We start from the raw sequence: 26,293 nt of genomic DNA, 5'->3' as shown, positions 1-26,293 counted from the left end.
TTATCTGTAGCCTAGTACTGTGTCAAACAGATGGGCTGACTCGGGAAGGTGCTGTAGGCTACATCAACTTAATTATTTACTGAACAACAAAGTGCCATTGAAAAGTAAGGAAATGATTTGAAGCAAGCAGGGGAAACAAACAGAAATCACAAACAGGTAGAGAACTCTATTTGCTATGTATCACATATGGCTAAAGCCTGGTGTTAAAAAGCTTAGCCTATCAATAAGCAAATGGTGTCTGATACCACTAGAAACTTATTTTGAGAATGAGCTCCATTCATTCAAATAGGCCGCGCAAACCAGGACACATAACAGAGCCATTGAAAGGGTGGAAATATAGGCAGGGGAAACTTTTATAATTAACTTTATTTACTCAAATTGCTAGCAATATTAATAATTAAATAAACTATAAATGCATTAGCTGATATGTTTACCATAGGCCTACAGTACATTACATGTATCATATACAAATAACAGCCTTACCTTCAAGGTTTCCAAGAGCTGCGAAAACTACCAACAGTCTTATAAACACCTGTTCCGTCATTTTATGTTAGGTCACCAAAGTATGTAAACAAATCGTTATCGCATCGTTCACCTATCTGGTGCATATTACTTCACTTGAGGAGGCGCGTTTCCTATTTTACGCACAAATCAAAGATCCATTTGAGAAGGTTTCTTCTCCAGATTGATTAAGATTTTCCAGATAATTCCATTGGTGTTTCGTTTCCCATTCCATCACACATTGATTACCACCTTATCTAAATCCAAGAGAGCACCAATGCAATTAGCAACAGTCCCAAGTGACTACCATGCGAATAGAAGAGGCAGGCAAAGTGGCAACAAGTCGCCGCCTAAAAAAATGAGACACTCCCCCGTTTTAACTCCCAGGCTGAAAATGTGTCTTTTGTCGCATGAGGGGCTTAAGCCACCCTTTTAATCACCAACACATCATTGGGATAGTTGCAGAGGGATAAAAGCACTGCCACATAGTCTACACAGGATATAGGCTATTGTGGTTTACTTTGAACATAAATCGTTTCCTCAACTGCAACACTTTTTCATAGAACAATAAGATCATTTGCATCTGGGGTACGTTGAAGCCTTTTTACATCTAATTCAATGTTCCCTCATTTGAAGTGCCAATTTGAGGTTATCACTTCGGGTAGCCTACAGCAATATTGATCCTCATAAGCTACATTGGTTGCCTTTATATTGGTTGCCTGCATTCTTTGAATGATTATACACTGAGTGTACAAAACATTAGGAACACCTGCTCTTTCCATGGCATAGACTGACCAGGTGAATCCAGATGAAAGCTATGATCCGTTATTGATGTCGCCTGTTAAATCTACTTCAAATCAGTGTAGATGAAGGGGAGGGGACAGGTTAAAGAAGGATTTTTAAGCCTTGAGACATGGATTGTGTATGTGTGCCTTCAGAGGGTAAATGGGCAAGACAAAATATTGAAGTGCCTTTGAGCAGGGTATGGTGGTAGATGCCAGACACACTGGTTTGAGTGTATCAAGAACTGCAACGCTTCTGGGTTTTCACACTCAACAGTTTCCGTGTGTATCAAGAATGGTCCACCACCCAAAAGACATCGAGCCAACTTGGCACAACTGTGGGAAGCATTGGCATCAACATGGGCCAGCATTCCTGTGGAACGCTTTCAACACTTTGTAGAGTCCATGAGGTTCTGGGAGCAAAAGTGGGTGCACCTGAATATTAGGAAGGTGTTCCTAATGTTTTGTACACTCAGTGTAATACAGCCAGAAATGTGGACTGGTTGTCTTTTTTCGTTGAAAACAATTTATAGCAGCAGTTCTGTCAAAACTGCATGGAAAGACAGGAAATGAGGAGGCTCCCATGCTTCTAAACAATACATGGAAATGACTTAATCTCACATTTCATGAACTGGTGACATTCCACAGTTTTTGTAATCATATCTCATGGTTTATCATGGTATAATTTAATCTAAAAATAAGAAGTTGCAGAGCAAAAAATGGGAAATGCTAGGAATTGTTTTGTAGATAGAAGCAATCACAATAACATCTGCTAATATCAATAGCCTTTTTCAACTGATTTAAATGATTTATGGAGAGGTTTGACTTGCTCTAGCCTACAGATGCATACAGAGTAGGCCTTAAGAATAACAGATGCATTCTGATGTTTTCTTTTAGCGTTTAGAGTTTTAATTGAGACATTTTAATTGAACCAAAATGGATACAACATCTCTCTTTTACACCCTGCTACAAAGACACTCAGATGTCATCACCTTGTGATACATTACAGCAGAAACAAGGAGGCTAGAGCATAGCTGAGGAGAAAAGAAAAGCGACTTTAGGAGCTAATAGTTACTTATCCCAATTACCCCAAATCCTGTAAAAACAGGGCTCCTGGAGGGAGATGGCGAGAAGAGAAAGGGAGAACTACCAATGGTAGTCCATTCCCTCCAAACGAACACATAAATAAAGTGTTGTTTAGTGAACCGGCCATTGTTTCGGTCTAAAAAGGCCCAGTCGAGCTGACGGAAGCTTATATTGATCCAACAACTCGGGTTAGATGGCCCCGGCCAGCTTCCAGACAATTTCAAAAGGTTTAGAGAGGCTGAAGAAGGATGGCTCGCTCTAAACACATGGCATGGATTTATGTTGGGTTAAATATGTGCTGAAGGATGGCTTTAAAAAATGTACCCAGTAGGTATTTATAAACATGAAGAAGTTCTAAGTCAACTGTTTGAGCCACAATTGTTCCTAAAGACAAGTTGAAAGAAGAATGCCATAGAACAAACTTATTGGCTGCAGTTAATGAGGTCTTCAACAATTTTGATGCCAATACAGGAACAAGAGTAAACTCGGATGAATCTGACCCAAGTCGCCTCATACTGGTTTTCTATCAATCGTCCAATACATTTTTTTTGTGTTTTCCATCTTAAAGATGTCACACATTGGTCCACACACTGGGACACATGCTGAGTGCAATGTTTCTCATAACAGCTTGGGGCAGGCATAGCTGTCTCACTCTACAAAGAAATAATACACTTCTTATGCAAATGACAAGCTTGCATAATTCATATAGAACTGATCATTTTTCATATGTATTTAACTTTTCATAAGTAGTTCATTGGATACAAAATATGTATGGGACCAACATTCTTTAGACTTTGATTGCAAACTTGATGACGTCATTCTGTACTATTATTTGATACACCGACAGTCGATCAGATATACATTACCTAATCAGTAATGCATTATCAATAAGACGCCTAATTGCAGGAAAGCATTATTAATTCATGATATAGCCTAACTTCACAACTTCTATCCTGCAATGAACTGCACCAAAGATCGATATAGTGGAACATGGAGAACCGTCTGGGCTAATAGCATTAGTACTCAACACTACTGAGCTCATCAATCCTTCTTTGATATGGTACAGGTTTCCCTCAAAACACATTTGAGCAAGGTCAGGGGGGAAGGAAGGGTGGTGCTTACCTTTTCTCCGGTGTGGCCTGTCCCTATGAGGCCGATGCTGCAGGTGCTCCAATCGATGACGGACATGCTCCTTATGATCCTTGACCTGTGTCTTTGACCCCTCGGCCAATCCCGGCTCAGGTAGACAGGTGCATTGGCACTGACGTGACCCTTCCGCCCAGGTATAGAGCCAGGTCGCCCAGAGCAGACACATTCCAACGTGCATCTTCTAGCCTCCGCGTCTTCCCTATCTGGATGACAGGTCTACGCCAAAGCTCCGTGCCTAGCGCACAATCTCTGCCCCTGGTAGAGCCCCAACAGGCACATCTCAGCTAGTCTCTCCCTAGACAACTCTTAGACCTCCCTGCGTTAAATTATTTGGAGATTGTTATAAAGAATGTTTTTTCTTTATATTCCTTGCACCCTGGCTTTTGTGCTCCCCTTCCTTCCCTCCCTCCCTCTTTCTTTTTTTGCCACTCTCCTTGCTCTCTCACTTCTCTTTCTCTGTGCCTCTTTTTCTTTGGGGGGGGGGGGGTAAAATATGTTGGGGGGGAAACAATGATTGAAAAACAAGTTCAGGCCCCATACTGGGAGAGGAGCGCAGAGAAGGGGACCAAGGGGTCCTGTCTCCTCCAACAGCATATGTGTCATTCGTTCTGCACGGAGCAGGGGGACAGAAAACAAGGCCTGGAGGGGGAGGAGAAAGGGAAGAGAGTTTGGGGCAGGGGGAGGATACAGAGAAGCCTGTTTTACCAAAGCTAGATCAGTTCCATTAATCAAGTGTCTACCAGCTGACTGATCAAGTCCAGCACAATACCACTTTCTCCACTCCGCAACATCAAAGGGATTGGATATGCATCACGCCTCCCCACCCATTGGTTTGTGCTCTGAGATCATTTTTTCAAGGGAGACTGACTACAGTAGGCAGGCGGTATCTGTTACTGTGTGCCCCCCTTTTCTGCCCATAGCGCTTTAGACCAAGGATTGGAGAGGGAGTGTTTCTGACCCTCTCCGAAAACTCTAAATGCATCAATGCAAGAAAGGGTAAGCCTTTGTTGGAGGATATTCATGCTTTTCCAACAAGGAATATTACAATGTGCCATGAAAAGCCAAATGCAAGATGGAACAAAACTAGACATCAAGGCCAGTGCATTCTCATTTGTTGAGGTGTAGATAATTCATTTTCACAGGTGACAATTTCAATTTTCGGAGCTCACGTATCAATTATCTGGCCAGAAGAACGCCAGTTCCCTTTGATAAGAAGGGAAAGGGAAAAAAGGGCCACAAAGGGTTATTTTTTTCACTCGTGGTCTTCCTTTAACGAGGCAACTCAAATCCCCAGTGCCCACCCCCCACTAGTGCAACTAGCAAGGCAAATTTGTAGCCGCCTGCTCGCACAGTATGAGCCCTCGTACATCATCTTGGATCAGTGATCACAATCAGACAAAAGTTTTTTACAACGACCTTGTCGAAACGTTCTGGTCTGATGTTTCAACAATCACTATCCAGTCCAGCTGGTTGGAGACTAGAGGACTTGGGGGAACAGAGGTAACAGAGGTACCATGCTGGGCTAACACATCGGACCTGATCTAGGGTTTTATCCCAACAACCTCTTGACAATTTTCTCTTTGTGCCCTGCAACCGCTAATGGACAATGACAGCCTTGACGTTGATGTACTAAAAGTCACTATGGGGCAGGGAGATGCATACAGCAGAGGGAAACCTTCTGCTGTATGCATCTATTCTAGCAGTGAGCAGTACACATGACGATACATAGCTAACCAAACTGTAAACCTCATAAAATCACCCTGATTTTAATATCTGATTGGCTACATCATCTTTCCACTGTGAATTCAGCTCCGAAGTCTAATTATTGAGTTCAATGAGCTATCACTATTCCATTTCAGGAACATGTCTGTGCCAAGTCAATAGTACAAACACCTCTTGCATCGTTAACCATTTCGTCAACACTTCATTGAGCTATTCCATTGAAAATCACTCTGATTCCAATTGATACAAAGAGCAAGACCAACAGGTGTGTCCTGTCCTCCCTGTGTATGAACTGACCGGACCACCAAACACACACAGATCTTTCCTTTGGACCACAGTGACCATCTACCACAGACAACCCATCTCTCACTCCATCATTACGACCAAAGTCTTTTAAAGCCTGACACCATAACCCCTTCCCCGGGAGGTGGCCCGTGTTCGGACACCTCTCCCCACATTCACAGAGGGATCCCCGAAGAGCCACGCTTTGCCCCGTGATGGGCCGTCAGGTCTGAGCTGACAGGAGGCCATTGCAGAGCACTCTGACCTCTAAATTGGGCCTTCATCTTCACCCTAGGAGGAGGTAATCCCCTCCTGAGAGAGGGCTAAGAGGCGACACCGGCTCCTGAGACTCTGGATTTGTCCCAGAGTGTGTGGGGCACTGACAGCACCCTCTGGCCTCGCACAAAGGGCGTAATGGAGCGAGACCGGGGCGGCAGTGAGAAAATCCACAGTCCTCTGCCCCAAAAATACATCGGCAGTTGCCAGGGCAACCCTGCACCAAGCAAATTTCTACCCCCCAAAACAACTAATTTCCCAGCTATGGTGAAGCAGCCAGCCAAGCCAGGGTAGTGAGGGGACTCACTGGAGGTTTGGATGTTCCCAGTTCCACTCGTTGGACAGCGAGCCTTAATCAAATTCAGGCTTTGAGGGATTTAGAAGCAGCTCACCTATTTTTGGGGGGGTTTTCCCCTGTATAAGCCCTCAACAAAAAATGTATAGTTTTGAAACCTGTAACAAATTGGAAACGGAGGCCTGCTGAAAACTTTCCAGCCGAGTGGATCAAAGATCCATCGTCAATACCGGCAGTGCTAAACCATGGGCTCTTGTCTCCTGTCAAACAGCATGGAAGGGATGCTCTAACCATGGGTCAGGATGTTGGAGCACTGATAGAGGATCTTCAGGGTTAGCTTTGGTGAGAGTGGAAAGGCTTGATGACACTGGCCATATTGCACCAGGAACGGAGGATGAAGGATAGGGTGCGGGGGGGCAAGGCAGGAGTTCTGCTTCAATGCATCTCAAAACAGGCTCTAGTGAGGAGGAGCACACTCCCCTTCCCCTCCTTTTCCCCCTCCCCTGCTTCAAAACCAAGCACCACTCCCACATCCTGGGCTTTGCACACCTCTTTGCCCCCACATCTCTCTCTCCTTCTCTTTTTCTCTCTCTCCAGTCCCCCCCCATCTCTTTGTATGTCCAGCTGGCTGCTCCACAAAGGCTCTGGATCGAGGTTCCAAAAGAGCTTCAAACCCCCAGACGCTTTGTTCTGCCCATTTTCCCACTCTCTAGAGAGGCAGTTTGGTAACAAAAATGATAATAAAAAAAGGGATAAAGCAAAAGAAAGAGTGAGAAAGAGTTGGATCGGCTGGAGCAAAAAACTTTGGGGCGTGAGTCTTGCGGAGGCCCAAAACTGTCAGATTTGGAGCCTGAGGCAGCTGAAAGATGCGGTAATCGGTGGCATCTGCTGCATGGCGACCTTGAAATATCAACTGTTGTTACAGGAAAAACCTTTCAAAAGGTACATTTCAACGACAACCCCCACACATTTCCAAATAAAGTAGTCTCTGATAACATTTCAAAGCATAGGCCACATTCGTTTTCTTCACCTCCCAGGTAAATCCTATCCAACAAGTGTCACTACGCTTCAAAACATTCTACCACTCTATGGCGAAGATCATGTTTCATGGTAATCACATGCTCGATTACAGGCAAGGAGCCCCCCCCCACACATACCCCTTGGGTTGAATGATCTCAGATCCATCCCATGCCAGGCTGCACCACCCATTTCCAAGACTGTGTGAGAGGGACCTGTGGTGGTGGATGGGCCTGACCGTATAGAAAAGGCCACTGTGTGGAGATGTGGGCCGGAACTAATAGGATTGGTTTTGATTCATTAGATTCTCTTTCATCATCCTGGTTGGAATTTCACTGCACGTCCCGTCAGGCTTTGCACTTTAAATAGGGGGCTGCAAGGAGCCAAGAGAGGGGCTGAGCAGTGGTAATTGAGCCCCTAGATTTCAAAAAAGCATCATACTCTGTGGAATCATTGGCGATACTATCCTAACCACGCCACTGTGCAACAGAATGGTATGATTAGAGATAAGTGATTGATGACATAAAGGAGAGCGGACATCCATCTTACATTTTATAGGTTACTTACTATCCTCTAAGGGGCAAAAGGAAACATGTTTGTTTCATGGTGCTATGTTACCAATAATATACCCTTGCTGTACCCCTACTGCTTGTGACTGGATTCCTTTTAGAATATATCTTTTTTTTGTGATGTCTTTAACGATACTTCTACAGGCCTGGCCTCCCAGTATCACATTTGTTGCCGTCTGAATAATATAGGGAAACTTGATATACCGTATGATTACTGTTTGTTGTCCTGGAGATTACATCTCATTTTAGGATTAGTGAAGATGAGTGTGAACGCTACACAATGCACGCTTCTGATGAGCATTTATGCAATTTTATCTGAGAGTTGAAATGACAAAATAACTTAAAAACAATAGCACCCATTGTTCAAGGAAAGAAATGCTGCATTAAGTTTTTTGTGGGACAACAGCAAAACCAGAATTTGTGCTTTCCCACTTTGTTTTATTGTTTGGGGGTATGAGACCGAGAAAGAAGGCATCAGTCAGTTGAAAAATTTACATTTCAATGTAGTCGAGTGCAGATCCAATCTATCTGGTTTAAATGCCGGCAAATGTGACAGAACACAGGATGCATCTGGAGTTAATGAACACGCTCACTCCATTTAACTATGTGAGAGGGCTACTACTTCACATCATAGTATGTCACAGCATTGCTACTGACAGTTCTCTCTTCATTCAATTTACTTGACTGACTTGAGAGGCTTCATGAATCAGACAGCTATGAGAAGTGTAATCAAAGAAGATATCTTAATTAACCAAACTCACTCAAAAAGCCACCTGGCTGCATCTGAACGTAGACAAACAGCGCTATGCATATTCTTAACAGGGCCTGCTACAGCAGGACTAGGCCTGAGTTCTTTAGTGGCATTTTGATGCTGGATGATTTTGCTAGAAGGAATTCGTTTTCAGTAGGCGGGATAACCAACAATGAAATGTTTAATGAAGTTGTCTTATAAAATATTTGTATTGTAAAAAAAAAAAAAATACAAGTTCAGTAAAAAAAAGTGAATGTCAAAAATATACATACAGTTAAATTACAGCTATCAGTCTTATCCTCTGAACTCCTCTGAACTTTAGAGGCCCAAGAGATAAATCCATTCCGTTAATGCAACTGCTACCCCACCACTACAATTCAAACTAATAGCTATCCATATACAAAACATCAAAACATATAATCTATGTTAGGGTGAGATACCAGGCAACATTTTAGCCTATCTTTAATGATGGTTGGCCCAAAACTCCCCCCAACAACAAACACAACAGTTGACCACAGAGAAAACATTGGCCCTGCCTGTGTTTTGGTTCAGGTGCCAAACTGTCCGGTGCTCCATTTAACTAGGGCCCCTCTTAGTTGGCCTTTTCTCATCTCCAGTGCTGCACATACAGCCCTGGCCACCAGTCTAGCGGGTCAACTTGGCCTGGCCGCTCCGCTCTAATGGGTTCTCAAAGGCTTGGCATAGACGGCTTCCAGGAAATGCAGTGGCAGCAGGCCAAACAGAGCAACCAGGAAGCCCACACTGGCCACTGACAACAGGACGTATCGGCCGATGAAGAAAGTGTCTACGATCTGCGGGAGTAGAGAGATAGGGTTGTTATGTTCATACAGTTATCAGTTCATTGGTTGACCAAATATACTGAACAAAAATATAAAATGCAACATGCAACAATTTCAAATATTTTGCTGAGATACAGCTCATATAAGGAAATCAGTCAATTGAAATAAATGAGACCCTAAACTATGGATTTCACGACTGGGCAGGGTCACAGCCATGGGTGGGCCTGGGAGGGCATAGGCCCACCCACGTGGGAGCCAGGCCGACCCACTGGGGAGCCAGGCCCAACCAATCAGAATGAGTTATTCACTACAAAAGGGCTTTATTACAGACAAAGCCAAACTAACAGTACTCTTCTCATATTATGAGCCCCCCCTCAACACTTTACATGTTGCCTTTATATTTTGGTTCAGTGTCGCTCAAAGTCCAAATGGATGATAAATGAGTTAGTTAGGATAGATGATGGTTTGTGTATATCTGATAAATGGGTAAGTTGTGTTTTAATTATCCTAATTCCTCTTTCTTCCAACAGATGTCACAAGTGAGCCACTGTAATCAGTGCTGGAGGGAAATGGGAAGGCAAGGCAGGCTTCTCTCCTCACACTTACTTCACTAGAAGCCAAATGTTTAAGCCAAATGTTAACATGGACTTTGGTAAATGTATTACAGTGGTGTCTGACTTGACTTAGTAGATCATGACCCATGTTGCTCTATAAATGCACACGTTTCAGGCAGTTACTATATTGTACTCAAGCAAACATGGCCTCATTCAATAAAATGGACATGATAGGGCAAGAGACTTGGTAATAATGATGTGAGTAATAACAGGCCTTATTTTAAAAGATAACGATCACTCTCAATGTATACAATTTGATCACTTGTTGCATCATCCACGTGAAATGGCTCAAAAAACTAAACATTGTGGTAAGTTGAAACAATTGCAAAAATACAAATGATTCAAATCACAAAAAAATTATTGAATGCATTATGACCAACCTTCCTCAAAGAGACACTAACTAGGCTTAATATGATTCATTTAATATAATACATAATTCACTAATTCACTAAATCACAGAAGAGTCAATAGTACTGTTTTCCATCATCTTGGTCAATACAATTCCCAGCCAGTGTGTGTGTGTTAACTGGGGGTCCCTATGACTTAGATACAAGGTTACACTTGGACAGTTGTTGGTTTTACTGCGTTGCCTGTTGGAACAAAACAGAAGAGATGACTAACCAAGAGACCCAACTCCCTGAAGACCTGCTCCACCGTACAGATGCCAAATATTACAAGGAGGCAACAACCTACTGCTGACTAAAGATAGGATACTGGGGCCTTGGTGGGAGCTCCGGGGCAGGGGTGGGGGGCATTGTCTCTGGCGGATGCAGTGTTCTCTCATTTAACGCATCTCATTTTCTAATTTGCCAATTAGCCAGCAAGCGGAGCCCAGAGCTGGGGCCCATGTTTTATTAATGTGGCATCGAGCCGTTCGGTAAGGAGGCCCTGTCTGGGGCCGGCCTAATTGGCACTGTGATATTTTGTTTTTGTTTAACAGCAAGAGGTTAGCCGTTTCTTACACACACACAGACACATGCATACACATTCACACATTATCGTGGTCGGTCACACACACACTCACTCTTAGTAACACACACACACAGTAGCTAGTTATTCAGAGGTAAGTCACATGTAATTTATTAGGATCTCTGTGGTAAGGAATAACTGGTTGAGCCTACAAGCAAATTGCATGTGTGATAGGTCTACCCTTGTGTGTTTCAATAGGCTTAGGCTACATCATACCGAACTGTATGGTTTTTGATGTAATGATAGTTTAGTACACCAGTTGTAGACTATTGACACAACTAATTACAATGTGCAATCAGCCGAATTAAAACTATTTTAGCTATGCTTGTTTATTTTTATTTCAATATGGCCTAGAAATTATGTACCCCACCGGTCATCTTTTAAATCAATAAAAATGTTTGTTTTTTTACACATTCCTAAGATTTGAAACTCATTTAAAAGTCAATTAATATTTCACTACATAAACCTAAATACAATAACACTTTGCTGTGGAAAAATAGATTTTTAAAGTATCGTGACAGAACAGCAAATAGTGAATTTATTCACATACAAAACAGAATGCATAGTGAATGCATCGTCGAAAATAGATTGCCTGAATCATCGGGTCTGTGTGTCAGCTGATCTTGCACATTGGCCTAAACTAACAGGAAAACAGGCACAGAACCATGTCTGCGGCCCAAATGGCACCCTATTACCTATATAGTGCAGTACTTTTGACCAGAGCCTTATCAAAAGTAGTCCACTAAATAGGGAATAGGGTGTCATTTCTGGAAAACCAGGGAATTTATGGAAAGTTCCCGTAATTTTGCAACCCTATGAGACACAGCCCATGCCTCTTTGTACTTCTGGTTTTCCCATGCACAGACAGCGCAGCAGGAAAGGCAAGCGCTGTAGTCTGTCTGTGCTGCGATGCCTTTGGGGAGAGATAAACCAGACCAGGTCTTTATGACAAACACACAGCCACATGTTCTGACTGCAGCTCTGCAGCCAGGGCCAATAGGCCACTCTGCTAGGCCTACATAATGTACATGGGCCACAAAACAAAACAAAAGCCACCATGACAAAAAAAATGGGTTGCAGTTTACTTGTTTGGGACAAATCCCTCTGTGTTGTTCAGGGGAATCATTTGATGAGCGCAATACGCTATTCAAATTCCATAGATCTTCATAGATGGGTTAGCTAATAATGACATGAAAATTATGCACATGATTCAATGGGGCAGATGTCTGTAGCTGTGTTAGAATACTCATACTAACCATACTATTTGTGACGTGAATTGAGTATATAGTATGCTTATTGGTTATAGTATGGATATAGTTAGTATACCAAAAGTTACCGGATGAGGTACTAAATTCGCCAAAATATGAAGTATACACACAAAGGACACTATTTCCATACTTTAGGGCCCATAATGCAATTATTCATGAAATGTGTGTGGCTTCACATCGTTTTCAGATTTGAAGAAAATGGTGGAAAATATGCAGCCGAAGTACAACGAGAGCGGATACAAATTAATTGCATTAACTAATTATAACAAATGTTAAGAAAATATTGAGGAATGTAATAAAGTAATGGACTTTCAAATAAGTTACTTCACACGTTATGTTGGCTGACAATTTGTTAGCTACTCTGTCCTTACGAACCACATAGCATATCATTACAGCAGTAGGTACCGGTATGTTAGTTGGCTACTTATACATCAAACTTGCCAGTATATTAACTATAGGCTATCTAACTACCCAACGTTTATTGACTTGATTATTCCCGTCATTCTTTGCTTAGCTAAATGGAACAGTCGTTGTGCGTTCTCAATCGACAATAGGGTGATTTCGTAAATTTGCTCTGGCTATTTACTCCGATTTCAGAGCACTCTTGTCTGAGTGTACTAGAGCCCAGAATAATGAATTTACGATCGCTCAACACCTGTTGAATATGGCCAGTGTCAGTAAACGTTGGCAAAAAAGCATATTTCAATTGTTGCCAGCAGCACAGTTACAGTCACCAACGCCTTGAAAAACATAAAAACAACCTACCCAGCTCTGCTAGGGCGAGTAAAATGATCAGTGTGGTCTCATTTGTGTCTGGAAGTAGCTAGCAAGCTAGCCAACGTTAGCTTGGGTCCTTGACTGCTGTTGTAAATTCAGAACGCTCAAATCAACTCTACCTCTTGGCCCAAGCGTCCAGTGTGCACCCCGAGAGCGAAACACTCTGAATTTACAAAACGGACAATCTGACAACGCTCTGAATTTACGAGCGCACTCTGGCACTCCACATTGAATTTAAGAACAGACCCAAAGTTGTAAAATGTCTAACTAGTCATTTGTTATGCTAACTACCTAGCAAGAGGTTGCATAGCAACAGCATCAACTTGTTGTCTTGAAGAGTAAGCTAATTTGCGTTGACTCTAGTGTTCTATTTGCACATGTGCATTTACGGGGCACCCCCCCCCCCAAAAAAAAAAATAGCCCAGCATCACACAGTTCTTCTCCCTAAATTCCCTTTCCCCTCCGTGTCTCATTCACTCAATTGTATGCGCACACAAGCTCCCGCTAGGCCTACAGAAATAGATGCCTATAAAAATGTATCCAGCTGATGGGATACACATCAACATTCCTTGCAAAATGACAGCAGTTTTATCACAAATTCAAAATGGACTGATATGTGTTCCAACAAGCTGCAGTTTTGGAACGATTGTGTCCCGTCTATTTTCCGCTTTGGCTACTTTGTGAACCGCTAGTGCCGTTTAGAGTTGTTTAGCCTAAGCTATAACCCCACTAAACATTGACAGGTTCCAAAAATGAAACTACGCAAAAACATTAGTTTGATAAACACAAAGAGCATATTTATTAGAATCATTAAGCCTAGACCTACTCAAACAGATGTCGTGATTGTAATTCATCACCACGCAGTGTTCAATGTGAAATTGGTAATTCCAAAGAACAGGCAGAATAAACTAAATCGAACATCAGAATTTCAAAAATACAGATTTTGTTTTAGTTCTAGAAACAACTCAAGGATGATCAATGGAATGGAAACAGGATGCACCGGCGGTCAATTTCAAGTCTCAGCAAAGGGTCTGAATACTTATGCAAATAAGGTATTTCTATTTTTATTTTTTATACATTTGTAAAAATGTCTAAAAACCTGTTTTAGACCTAACAAGAAATGTATAGTTGACAGCCAGCTGTGAAAGTTAGAGATGGACAGAATTAAATAATTATGTTCCAGATGTGAGATGCTCATCACTTCGCAGTGGCAACTTTTTCATTTGGAAAAATATTATATTTTATTCTTTTATATTACATCTTTTTTTTTTTTACTATAAAATAGGTGTCTAGACTGTGATAAGGGCTCGGGAAATAAGAGTGTCTAGTCTGTTAAATTAATTAGGATTTGTTATCTATAATGGTTATAACAAATTAGCCATTGTCGCGCACTGTTGGCCCAGGCCTATAGATAAATGCACAGATAAATGCACACATATTTCTTTCCAGTGCGGGCCTTGTGTTCTAAAAATATGTTTGTTTTTTTCAGTCCAGTACTCAAGTAAAAATATGAAATGCCCATCCCTAATTGAGTATCAATATTAGAAAACACATGACACCAGTGGCTCCCAGTTCTAAAGAGAACCTTTGACACCCAAGAGCCTTCTGCAGCTGGCTGCCTCTACGCTAGAGTACACTTGCGCGTGCGTGCATGTGTGCATTACAAATGCATTACAGTTATATTGCTTACCTCGATGTCTTTGAATGGTGACGGAGTCTCTGAGCTGCGGGGGAAGAACACCAGGATAAGAGTGGCAATGAAGGCCAGCAGGAAGACAGGGATGACGCCTAACCTGTTAAAAAACAATACAGATATCATTTATATCATATGGGGGAAAATTGTATTCTTCAAATATTTCGACTGGTAATCACTTTTGATTGTGTGTTCTTTAGGACTAATGCAAATTAGGCCAAGGTCATTGCAATCAACATCAATCAGCCCAATCAAATATTTATAACCAGTAAACTAACCCCTTTTTACAGGTTTTAGTGAATCAATTCATTTTCTCAAAGTAAAATCTTGACATAACCATTTCAGTAGCCGTCAGAAACATGTGACCTAGCCAGTAACAGTGCAAATAGCAGGCTGGTCTAAAGTCGGATGACAGTAGACCGTATACGGCCCTGGGCTAGCCTAAATGCAATAGCCATACACCTGTATAAAACATGTAGGGCCTAACTATTTGATATAATCTCTGAAATACATGATAATGTACAGTATAATCCACAAAAGTGTAGGTCAGGGATTTGATGTGGAACAGCCAGTGCAACATACACCTATGATCCTGTGATTTCACCTCTTGGCATGGCGGTTGTAGAAGCAGGCTATTCGGGGCAATGCAAAAGTACAGTGGTATCATGTCTGCACAAGATAATGTGTAAAAACTGTGTTTAGGTAGCCTATTTAGCTAGGCCTGCATGTGTGTATGTATTCACAACTACCAGTAACTTACTTAGTTGGTCCAGTAGCTCTCAAAAGGATCATTCCGAGCACGAGAGCCACAATCCAGATAAGAGCAATGAGGAAAACCCCAGTGCCCACGCCCATTACTGTGCCAGCCATTCTTCACCAAAGGGTTAACCTAGTTAGCTGCTCACAGTCACATCTTGAGGAGATTAGAGTGAGCTAGCTAGCTAACGTAACTATATGCGTTAGCTAGTGCTGTTATTCAGCTCAAGCAAAGCTATTTGCGTTAAATTGAGTTTCTGCTAAACAAGTTGCACCCTAGAATGCGAATTGCATCGTTTAGAACTCTAGACGTGGCATTTTGCACCCGCTGATGACAGTAAAGTTAGCTGCCTAGCTTGCTAAATAGCTAGCTGTGTATTAGCTAAACAGATAGCTCGTACACAAAATCCAGGCCTATGCGCGCGTGCTGATTCAATAACTTGCTTTCCAAATAACTCAAAGATTGAGACCGCTCGTGATAACCCACAAAACCAAAAAAATGATTTCTGAACGCAAACAGAACTTGCACGAAATCACGTCTGTACTATCGCCTACATGCAAACTGTATAACAACTACCAGCTCCATTGGTTGCAAATAAACGTCAATTTCATAGGATAGACCATAAGCAGCCTTACAAAGTGGTTGTTACTAATACCGAATAGAGTGCTGGGAAGTGTAGTGTATTCTAAGAAGAAGCAGCGTCTGAAATTGTGTATGCTCTCTTGTTTGACATAAACAACGATGCTTTAACTTTGAATGCTTAACCACAATAAATCCAACTAACGTGATGATGATTATGTCAGTGATTCAACATGGGCAACTAGAATGCTTTTCAGATCTTTTCCAGCCTCTGATCTTACAACTAATAAGACCCCTGCGTCTTTTTTTATTATTTTACCTTTATTTAACTAGGCAAGTCAGTTAAGAACAAATTCTTATTTACAATGACGGCCTTGTTCAAGGGCAGAACGACAGATTTTTACGTTGTCAGCTCGCGGATTCGATCTAGCAACCTTTCAGTTACTGGCCCAACGTTATTGCCACTAGGCTACCTGCCGCCTATTGCCACTGTAACATTGGGATAATAGATCTTTGTGAATAATTTGATAAATGAAGCACTTTTTTCACTGGTGTGTTATCATTGCAGTGATGGAAAAAGTATCCAATTGTCACACTAAGATACCTTAATAGAAAATGAAGTAAACGTGAAAGGCACCCAGTAAAAGACTACTTGAGTAAAAGTTTTAAACATACATAACTATCAAAAGTAAATGTATAAATAATTTAAAATTCCTTATATTAAGTAAACCAGACAGTACTTTTTTTAATGATTAGCCAGCGGCACACTCCAACACTCAGACATTATTTATACTAACGAATAATTTGTGTTTAGTGAGTCCGCCAGATCATAGGCAGTAGAGATGATGACCATGGATGTTCTTGATAGGTATCCTGCTAAGCATTAAAAATGTAACGGGTACTTTTGGGTGTCAGGGAAAATGTATGGAGTAAAAAGTACATGATTTTCTTTAGGAATGTAGTGAAGTAAAAGTAAACGTTAACTTTATATAAATAATAAAATATATAAATAGTAAAGTACAGATACCCCCCCAAAACGACGTAAGTAAGTATTTTTACTTAAGTACTTTACACCACTGCATCATTGGGAAGTGACCGAATGTATCCATCCTCATACTGGATAACTGAAATGTCTGCTAATGTTTCCAATGAATGTAGCATATCAGTTGCTTGCCTGACAGTCATTTTTAATATGAGCCGACAGGGGGCTGGCAGACTCCACGATTTGAATAGATGCGCAGTGCTGGGGTTTGTGTGGTAGTACTGGAGGGAGAATAGTGGAGGTGATGGGAGGGGGGATACGAGGAGCCAGAGGGGTGGAGTGGTGTGTGGGGGTGGGGGGGTGGGAGGGGTCTTACATGGCAGACGTCACAGTTTGTGCAAGGGAGTATAGGCTGTGTTGTCAGCCTAGTGTCAGTCTGATGAAGATTGGCATTCAGGTAAGCTGTCATTCATTTTCAATGTCAGAGCATGGAGCAGGCTAACACTCCAGCGTCTTTTTTTCCCCCTCGCCCTCATTACAAAAGGCAGCACATTATTCATACAGACAGGGCCATGCTAGGGAGAGAGAGCAGGAGAGAGATAGAGCAAGATAGACAGGGAGAGAGGGGAGGAGGGAGAACGTGTGTGAAAGGGAGGGAGGAGAGGAAAAGAAAGAAACAGAGAAGAGAGATACATTTTTGTACTGGATGGGAAGACTGGATGTTTTTTTCTTGATGCAGCGTATGGATTAATAAAATATGTTGGTTATGTTTCTGATAATGGCATTTAGGGCACGTTTTGCGAGGTGTTTGCGAGGTGTTTGTAAGGGATATGGAGAATAGAACAATGTTTTGGTTGGAGAGAATAATCGAAGGACTGCACAAGACAATTTTAGACACGGCGCACGTGAACGCGCTTTCCACGCGTGACAATGTATCATGCTTATTGAATAATGATTTATTAATAAGTTATTATGCATTTATATATTTGTTTGTTTAATTAATTGTATTTGCAAATATGTTTTGACTGACATAGCCTATATGATAGGCCTTTTCATGTATATGGATTTGTATATTCTTCATTGATTTTGCAGTATATTTATTCTTCATTGATTTTGCACCTGGATGATTGTCTTGAAATTGCATTGTATCCGGTCTTATCCTTCTCATAAGGGTTTTGTTATAGATGGGCTATAGGTGGAACTAATGTGTCCTCTTGTTAAAGACAAACAAACGCTTTGCTGTCAGACTACGTTAGGTAAAGTAAGTAATAGTCTACGACTAACTTTAGGTTATACTGTGCTGTTTTGCACCACTTATAGGCTATCCCAAATCCACTGTAAATAACTGCTAATGTATGTGAAAGAAATATAAGTGTATGAAAGGATGTCAACAAAATGGTTTATGTGTGTCAAATGGGCTACATTAGAGGTACATTTCAGTGAAGACCATTGGGGTGCATTATTTTGCATTTATGGCACATATGGTGGTTAAACTTTATCCCACTGGGCACAGACATCACTTCAATGTCTATTCCACGTTGTTTCAACGTAATTTCATTGAAATGATGTGGAAGCAACGTTGATTAAACCAGTGTGTGCCCAGTGGGATGCTAGTCAGTCTTTGTAGCCTAATCATTCGTAATTGGTCTAATATACAAATGCCATAGTTAAGCAAGTAGACTGGTAATGATTTGTCAGTCAAATCTTGTAATAGCCTGAGCGTGGCAAAACGTTTTTAAAGGTCCAGTGCAATAAAAAAAACGTGTTTTCCCGTGTTTTCTATATATGTTTCCACACTATGAGGTTGGAATAGTACTGTGCCCTTTTAATGTAAGAGCTGTTTGAAAAGATGGCCTGAAATTTCAGCCTGTTTTGGTGGGATGGAATTTTGGCCTGCCTGGTGACATCAGCATGCTGTAAAGTTAATAGACCAATGAGAAAGAGAGTTGCAAACCTCTCTGCCAATAACAGCAAGTTTTCAGTTTTCCTCTCCCCACTCAGACAACTCCCAGACAGTCTTAGCAAAATTCTTGCTTGAGAAATTGCTCTTTGGTAAGAAACTATTTTTGTTTATTTTTTACTATTTTAATTGAAAACAATCACAGTAAGGTACTTCATTGTTACCGAGAAATGTTTTGATATTGAGATAAAAACGACTGCATTGGACCTTTTAGATTTTATCTTATTGGATTTGATTATACTTTTTTTAAATGAATTGTCCTATAAGTGTTTTGGTTTGCATTAATCTGAAATTGCATAATATAAAATACTGTAATATACATGTCATTGCCCTTGTCAGCATGTAATCCATGTCTATCAAAAATAGATTCAGTTTGGCACTTTATTATTTCTATCTTTTTAAATAGGGATACAGAGGGTGATTTGTCTAAAGTGAATGGCTTGTGGCTGTCAGCATCACAGTGACTCCAATGTTTGCTTTTCAATCCTGAGGCATACCATACAAGACCTCTCCAGACTGAACATTGGCTCTCTTTGTGTGGCACGATTCATTGCCCAGTCGCTACTTTCTATTTTAGATGACTTGTTTATACCAGATTTGGGCATTTAGTGGGCTAGGCATTTGACAAGAACAAACTCAAGTTTTTCCACATAATTTGGAATTCACTTCAGTCATGTATCCTCAATTTATTGCCATGTAGATTATAAAGAGTTAAGCTTTTTTGTCTTTCCCTCACGAAATGTCAATGTATAAAAAGGCAAAGGGAGTTCTGATTCACTATCATGTCATGCCATATTAATGAGTTCAATATGTATCCATTTGCAATGTTTGGACATCTATTATTATTTTATTTAGTCAAAATAGTTGAGGCATTATTTTCGTAAAACCCTGCATCTGATATAAACAATTAGTTTTGTTTTGTCTTTTTTTTTCAGAGGGTGGTTTACAGGTACAAAAAAACTATCAACAAAATGTTTACAAAGATAACCCCAACCCATCCCCCCCTCAGTCGCCTATCCCCCTCATTCGCCTACCCCAACCCATCCTCCCTCCCACCCCTTTCCATCCAACCCAGCAGCCCCCCCCCCCACCTGAAGAAAGCATACCTCCCATCCCTTCCCATCCCATCCTGCAACTGAGGTTGCCATCAGTCCCCCTCCCAACTATCCATCCCCTGAGCCCCCACCTCCGCTCCCCCAATACCCACCCCGCCCTCCCCACAACGATTACATTTTATTAATGTATATATAAACAAAACTGATGTATACATACACATTCAATATATATATATATATATATATATATATATATTCAATGTATTACTACAAAAGTGATGATCTAAACTCAATTTGAAGGAACTTATTCCATACAACCTTTCAAATTCTGATTAGAAAAATCAGAATCTGCATCTTATTTTTTAAGTGGTGTTAGAAATTAATTAATGTACATGCCAAGTAATTGTAGATATGACACATATAATATATGCGCTGTAAAAATAACTGCCAAAATAATGGAAACACTTGAGTAAATAAGGGATACAAAGTATATTGGAAGCAGGTGCTTCCACACAAGTGTGATTCCTGAGTTAATGAAGCAATTAACATCCCATCATGCTTAGGGTCGTGTATAAAAATGCTGGGCAGGCCATTATTTTGGCTACCATGGGTATGCCACCATAGGAGGACAATGCCCCCATCCACAGGGCATGACTGGTAACTGAATGGTTTGATGAGCATGATATAAACCATTGCCATTGAGATCAGTGACCAGATCTCAACCCAATTTAACACTTATGGGAGTTTCTGGAGCGGAGCCTGAGACAGAGTGTACCACCACCATCAACAAAACACCAAATTCTGGAATTTCTCGTGGAAGAAAGGTGTTGCATCCCTCCAATAGAGTTACAGACACATTGAAGCTGTTCTCTCACACACACACACACACACACACACACACACACACACACACACACACACACACACACACACACACACACACACACACACACACACACAATTTAGATGCTCCAAAGCCCTGCTGGGAACCTAATTGATGATTTGTGTCATGGGACAAGCAGCCCAGGGGCAAAACTGCAGATACAGAACACCCATACATTATTTGCATATTCCCATTCCCCAGTTTATGGGTAAATTACATTATTAGGTGCGATGCTGTGCTCTCCTGCAGCTTTTAGAGGATAATCACTAATAAAGTGATTCAGTTGCACTAAATGAATGAAATAAACAGAGCAAGAACAGCATCTGTTATTAACCAATTTGTGCATTTATGTATGGCCATAAAGCGATTGAGAAAATTGAAGCGATATGCAAATGGCTGCTCTTTCCTTGCCGTAGCACCTAATACCACCTCCTTCATAGTGCCAAAGTAACAAATACATAATTTTCTCTGTGAATATCATCAATGTATTTCAGGTCTCGTTCTAATAGTCCCAGGGCCGGCTCTACTCTTTTGGGGGCCCTAAGCGAGATTTGGTTGGGGCACCCCATCCCGCGGCAAAATACTTTAGTGTTTTAAAGCAAGTTTTCTGCAATTCTACACATTTTGCCAAAAGGTGGAGAGAAAACATTACAATTTTATAACACATTTCATGCAATTCTACTCATTTTCCCATTGGTCAGCGAGAACAAATGTGCAATTTTTACAGAAAATAACCTGCAATTCTACCCTATTTGCCATGGGGTAGAGAGAATGTTTTGCAGATTTAAATAACATTTCCTGCAATTCTACACATTTTGTAATGACATATGCCATGTTAATATGATATCTGAGTGAGAATGACTAACAAAATCAATGGGGGCCCCCTGGAGGTCTGGGCCCCGATTCGGCCATGATAACTACAAGTGTAGATAGCTGGCAAGACTAACTACCAATCCAAAAAATTGTTAGCTAACATCGATAATTGAGTGATTGTCTGTGACTGTCATAACAAGAGAAAACCGCTGATGCACAACCAAATGTTAAAAAATTGCACCTGGGTGTATTCTACTATTCTTACTCTCAATAGTAAGTTGAAACCCCGACTGAGGTCCCCCCCTATTTTGATCACACTTATGTCGCTTATGTCGCTTATGTGTGGAACCGGCCCTGAAAAGGCCCATTTCATCTTCTTGTTAGCAGTCAGATGAAGAGATAGAAAGAGAGAGACCCTAAAGTATGCATGTTGTTTGGAATAATTCATGAGGCCTTAGTCTGCTGGGTTGGTACAGTATATCCCCTTGGAGCGCACTAAGGTCTTGTTCTATCCCCGGGAACAAGTTGGGCCTTTTTCTCTGCAGCATAGGCCTCAAAAGTGAAGCACACCAGCACACCTCGAGCAGTTGGGATGCATGTTGTGGCCCCTACATCAGAGGCCCTCACCGGCCAGGCACTAAGCCTGCTTGATCCCTATTGCTCTCCTGAGGAATGACGAGGCCTGCTTTAGCCGTCCGATGGCTCAGTGTAAGGAGGACCCTGCATACTTTTATACTTTACCCCTCGCCCCATTCTTCCACTACTGCAGCATGGGCATCACTCTTACTCTAAGTCCGTCACCGGGGACTGACACGGAGAGGAAACGGATTTGCTTGATTTATGCTCCGAGAGGAGCGATGGGCGTATTTAACGATCCGCAATATTGTTTGTGTCATGTGCTATTGGCTGATCTTTTGCTGCAACTTGCTCAGTCTGCAGAAGGACAGAAAATAGACATTGTCATGAAAATACATTAGAACTCTCCAAGATGTTTTTGAGGATGTTTCCAAAGCCACTACTGCTGAATAGTAACCAGCAGATGTGAATGGATTTTGTTCCTATGACTTTAACTACATGCTTTCCAAAATCAACAGATCACCAAATACTAGGCCAGATCTATATGGTTCTATAGAGGTTGTCCAGACAACCCTCATGGTTGGAGATCTGTATAACTATAAAACAGCACAGCATAATATAACATTGAACAAAGGTTTTAGTCATTTGCTAATGATTTTAGCATCAGCACTTTGATTTTATTGCCCTTTTTTAGAATGATGAAGTAGCAACAGGGAGACTTCTGGAAACTAAACAAAACTCACAAAACAGAATGCTGATGTTTTAATTGTGTTTAGCTGAAGCGGAGGTAATTATAGTTTGGTAGATTACAGTCAATGTTATATTATACAATTCAAATCAAAGTTCATTTCAAGTTAATGTAAACATCTTTACAATATTATTGTTATTATTGTTGTTATTATTATTATTATTCAAACCAAAATCAACATTGTATTTTAGACTGCAATGATTATTATTATTCAAGGATCAAGAGTTAAATTAATTAGCAGCAGCTTATTATTTATTCTGTGTTTAAAGACAGGACTGCAAACCTGAAACTTATTTGATTCTTATCTCTGGTGGAATGCAGATAATCCTAATAAATTAATACAGCCTTACAGAGAGAAATATGAAGTCTGCCACTAAATCCAGAATGTATTTTATTCTAGTAACAGCTGAGCAGGGTGAGTTAAAACCGCTATGGCTGCTGCATATTTGTGTTCTCCGTTCTCCAAAAATACATAAATGTATGGGCAAAAATGGTAAACCTAAAGATGCTTAAAAATCTTATAGCCTTAGTGGGAGACTCTTGGAAAGTAGGTTCAAGCTGCAGCTTGAGCTACCATTCATATTCCCTCAATTAGTTTTGGGGTGTGAAGTGTCATTGTCGAGTTTGCTGGAAATTTCGACCAGTTGTGTTACAAAACGTTGGCTGAGACGCAGACAACATAGAGAGAGTTTCTCCATAGTGGTTGTAGCCACATGCCAAAATAGGGAGTTTCTTCTGCAATTGTCTTGATGGAATCCGGCTTGTCCATTGCCTCATGTTGATGATTGGCACCATACAATAGTAGACTGTACTTGGAAAAACAGTATAAAGCTCCATTGAATGAATGCAATCGCTTAAGTGCTATTTTGTCCTAAAAAGTGCCATCTTTCACAGTTTACTGGAATGACATCACTTATTCCTTTCTGCCATTTCTAGTTCCTGTGTATTTCTCAAAGCATTGTTCTACAGGATATCATGGGTTTGGAGAACAACATTTTCCCTCTGTACCCCCACCTCCTAGCTTTTTAACATTAGTCGATATTTAAGTTTCCTTTCCTGCAAATCTATTTGTGCACCTTGTTTTTGTTCTCCCTACGGGGTCCATAGAGGTTTATTATCAAAAGCCAGATGCAACGTCTGACAAAGGAAATCAAGGACGTTTTTCTCATGGGCTTTGTTATAGCAGAAGCACTGCATCAATGGACTGAAAGCATTGCTTAAACGGTGACATCAGAATCATTTATTGTAATGAGTTTTAGTGGTAATACCACAAATGATTTCCTCAAAGTGTCCAACCCCTTACTGTAAAAGCGCAATGATTTTATATGAACGTCGACTACTGGGAGTGCATTTCTCCCTGGTAATGTTATGTCTTATGTTTTACTAGACTTTCACTCTCCAAAATACTTTAAGGAGTACCATTTTATCACTGTAATATAATGCATTAAGGCATTTTGGCTGTAGGGAGACTGTAAAGCTTCCAGCTTCTCTCAGCTTTGACATAGATGATTTAGGGGTTCTAGGCAAAAACATATAGGCCCCTCTATAGCTACCTCTTCTAGAATTTGAGCCAATGATTCCATGGTTTTGTGCATTGTGCAAGCTGAACTCGTTGACTGAGTCTATTTTAGGGATGGAAGTGAGCTATTCTCGAAATCCAGCTTGTCAATATATACAGTGCCTAGTGAAAGTACACTCTTTGCACAGCTATCACAAAATGTAATCTAAAAAGGATTTATTTAGATTTTTTCCCAACAGATCAACACAACCTGCTTCACATTTTCAAAGTGAAAGAAAAAGTATAGAACATTTTCGAAATTAATAATGATAAAATACAAAGCTGTCTTGATTGTGTGTCTTCACACTCCAAAGTTAATACTTGGTGGAAGCCCCATTGGCAGCAATTACAGATGTACATTTTTTTTAGTAAGATTCTACCAACTCTGCACAACTTTTAGGGAAACATACTGTATATCCAGCTCATAAAATGTTGTTATGGACAGCAATGTTCAACTCAAGCAGATTTAAAGTTAGTATTGAGACTGGACTCACGGGAACACTCAACACCTCTTGGAAAGCCATTCTGGTGTGTCTTTGGCATTACAATGTGTTATTGTTGTACTGAAAAATATAACTATATCCCAGGGTTAGGTATTCAGAAGACTGAGGCAGGTTTTCATCTAACATCTAACTCAGTCCTGGTTTGAATATTGCTGTCCATTAATGATTCCCAACCAAATGTAATGATCTTCAGCACTTTTGACAAAGACAATGGATATACAGTCCCTTCTGAAAGTCTTTGCACCCCTTTACTTTTTCCACATTTTGTTGTGTTGCAGCCTGAATTTAAAATTGATTAAATTGAGATTTTGGTCGCTGGCCTAAACCCAATAGTCCATAATGTCAAAGTGGAATTATGTTTTTTTCTATTTTTTCCAAAATTATTTAAAATGAAAAGCTGAAATGTCTTGAGTCAATAAGTAGTCAACCCCTTTGTTATGGCAAGCTAAAATAATTTCAGGAGTAAAATATTGCTTAAACTCTTTAGGGATAGGGGGCAGCATTGGGAAGTTTGGATGAAAAGGGTGCCCAGAGTAAACTGCCTGTTACTCAGGCCCAGAAGGTAGAATATGCATATAATTAGAGATTTGAATAGAAAACACTCTAAAGTTTCCAAAACTGTTAAAATAATGTCTGTGAGTATAACAGAACTCATATGGCAGGCAAAAACCTGAGAAAAATCCAACCAGGAAGTGGGAATTCTGAGGTTTGTAGTTTTCAAGTGAATGCCTATTGAATATCCAGTGTCTGTGGGGTCAGATTGCACTTCCTAAGGCTTCCACTAGATGTCAACAGCCTTTAGAAGTTGTTTCCGGCTTCTATTGTGAAAGGGGAGCGAATAAGAACACTCTATGCAGATGGCCCAGGTGAAAGCCTTTAGTTTAGCCACGTGCGTGGCTGTGAGCGCGAGCTCCGTTCCCTTTCTATTCTAATGAAAACAGTATTGTCCGGTTGAAACATTATTGAATATTTATGATAAAAACACCCTAAGAATTGATTAGAAACATCGTTTGACATGTTTCTATGAACTCAAATGGAACTTTTTTTACTTTTCGTCTAGACTTTGTACCCGCGCTCTGTGCATTTGGATTACTGGACTAAAGGCGCTAACAAAAAGGAGGATGAACATAAAGATTAACTTTATCGAACAAAACAAACATTTATTGTCTAACATGGAGACCTAGGAGTGCCATCAGATGTATATCATCAAAGGTAAGTAATTCATTTTAATGCTATTTCTGAATTTTGTGACACCTCTCCTTGGTTGGAAAATAGCTGTATGGTTTTTGTGGCTAGGCGCTGACCTAACATAATCACACGGTGTGCTT

At 40.8% G+C, this 26,293-nt stretch overlaps 3 protein-coding genes across 4 annotated transcripts in view; 1 reads left to right on the top strand and 2 right to left on the bottom strand.

Moving 5' to 3' along the window:
- Positions 1–3,898, bottom strand: part of robo4 (roundabout, axon guidance receptor, homolog 4 (Drosophila)) — a 30,106-nt gene extending 26,208 nt beyond the window's left edge. The window contains exon 1 of one of the 2 annotated variants that reach the window (XM_014137188.2): positions 3,492–3,898. In XM_014137188.2, coding sequence (XP_013992663.2) covers positions 3,492–3,696 — 205 coding nt within the window. In that variant the 5' untranslated portion in view covers positions 3,697–3,898. Of the gene's footprint in view, positions 1–483; positions 892–3,491 lie in introns of those variants that run through there. The other variant, XM_014137189.2, reaches the window with a different exon arrangement.
- A 4,695-nt stretch (positions 3,899–8,593) lies between these two features.
- Positions 8,594–15,963, bottom strand: tmem218 (transmembrane protein 218). Its single transcript, XM_014137187.2, has 3 exons — positions 15,312–15,963; positions 14,549–14,651; positions 8,594–9,242 (listed from the first exon to the last, which is right to left on the bottom strand). Exons 1-3 carry the CDS (start codon positions 15,419–15,421, stop codon positions 9,108–9,110), a joined length of 348 nt encoding a protein of 115 aa, XP_013992662.1. The 5' UTR covers positions 15,422–15,963; the 3' UTR covers positions 8,594–9,107.
- Positions 15,964–17,254: 1,291 nt separating this feature from the next.
- The window catches only part of LOC106567647 (pannexin-3), a 104,475-nt gene continuing 95,436 nt past the window's right edge, over positions 17,255–26,293 (top strand). Inside the window, exon 1 of the mRNA XM_045693501.1 lies at positions 17,255–17,326. The gene's annotated coding sequence lies outside the window, so the exon portion shown is untranslated. The remainder of the gene's footprint in view (positions 17,327–26,293) is intronic.

This window comes from Salmo salar, chromosome ssa13 (assembly GCF_905237065.1).
Source record: "Salmo salar chromosome ssa13, Ssal_v3.1, whole genome shotgun sequence".
Classification (NCBI taxonomy): Eukaryota; Metazoa; Chordata; class Actinopteri; order Salmoniformes; family Salmonidae; genus Salmo; species Salmo salar.
This window is presented reverse-complemented; position numbering and strand designations above follow the sequence as displayed.

Excerpts from the sequence above, each read along its gene's own strand:
- tmem218 (XM_014137187.2), bottom strand. The coding sequence starts at position 15,421 with ATGGCTGGCACAGTAATGGGCGTGGGCACTGGGGTTTTCCTCATTGCT. Across the intron at positions 14,652-15,311 it reads AGAGCTACTGGACCAACTAA|GTTAGGCGTCATCCCTGTCT; the intron begins GTAAGTTACTGG and ends GTTTTTTAACAG. Across the intron at positions 9,243-14,548 it reads CACCATTCAAAGACATCGAG|ATCGTAGACACTTTCTTCAT; the intron begins GTAAGCAATATA and ends CTACTCCCGCAG.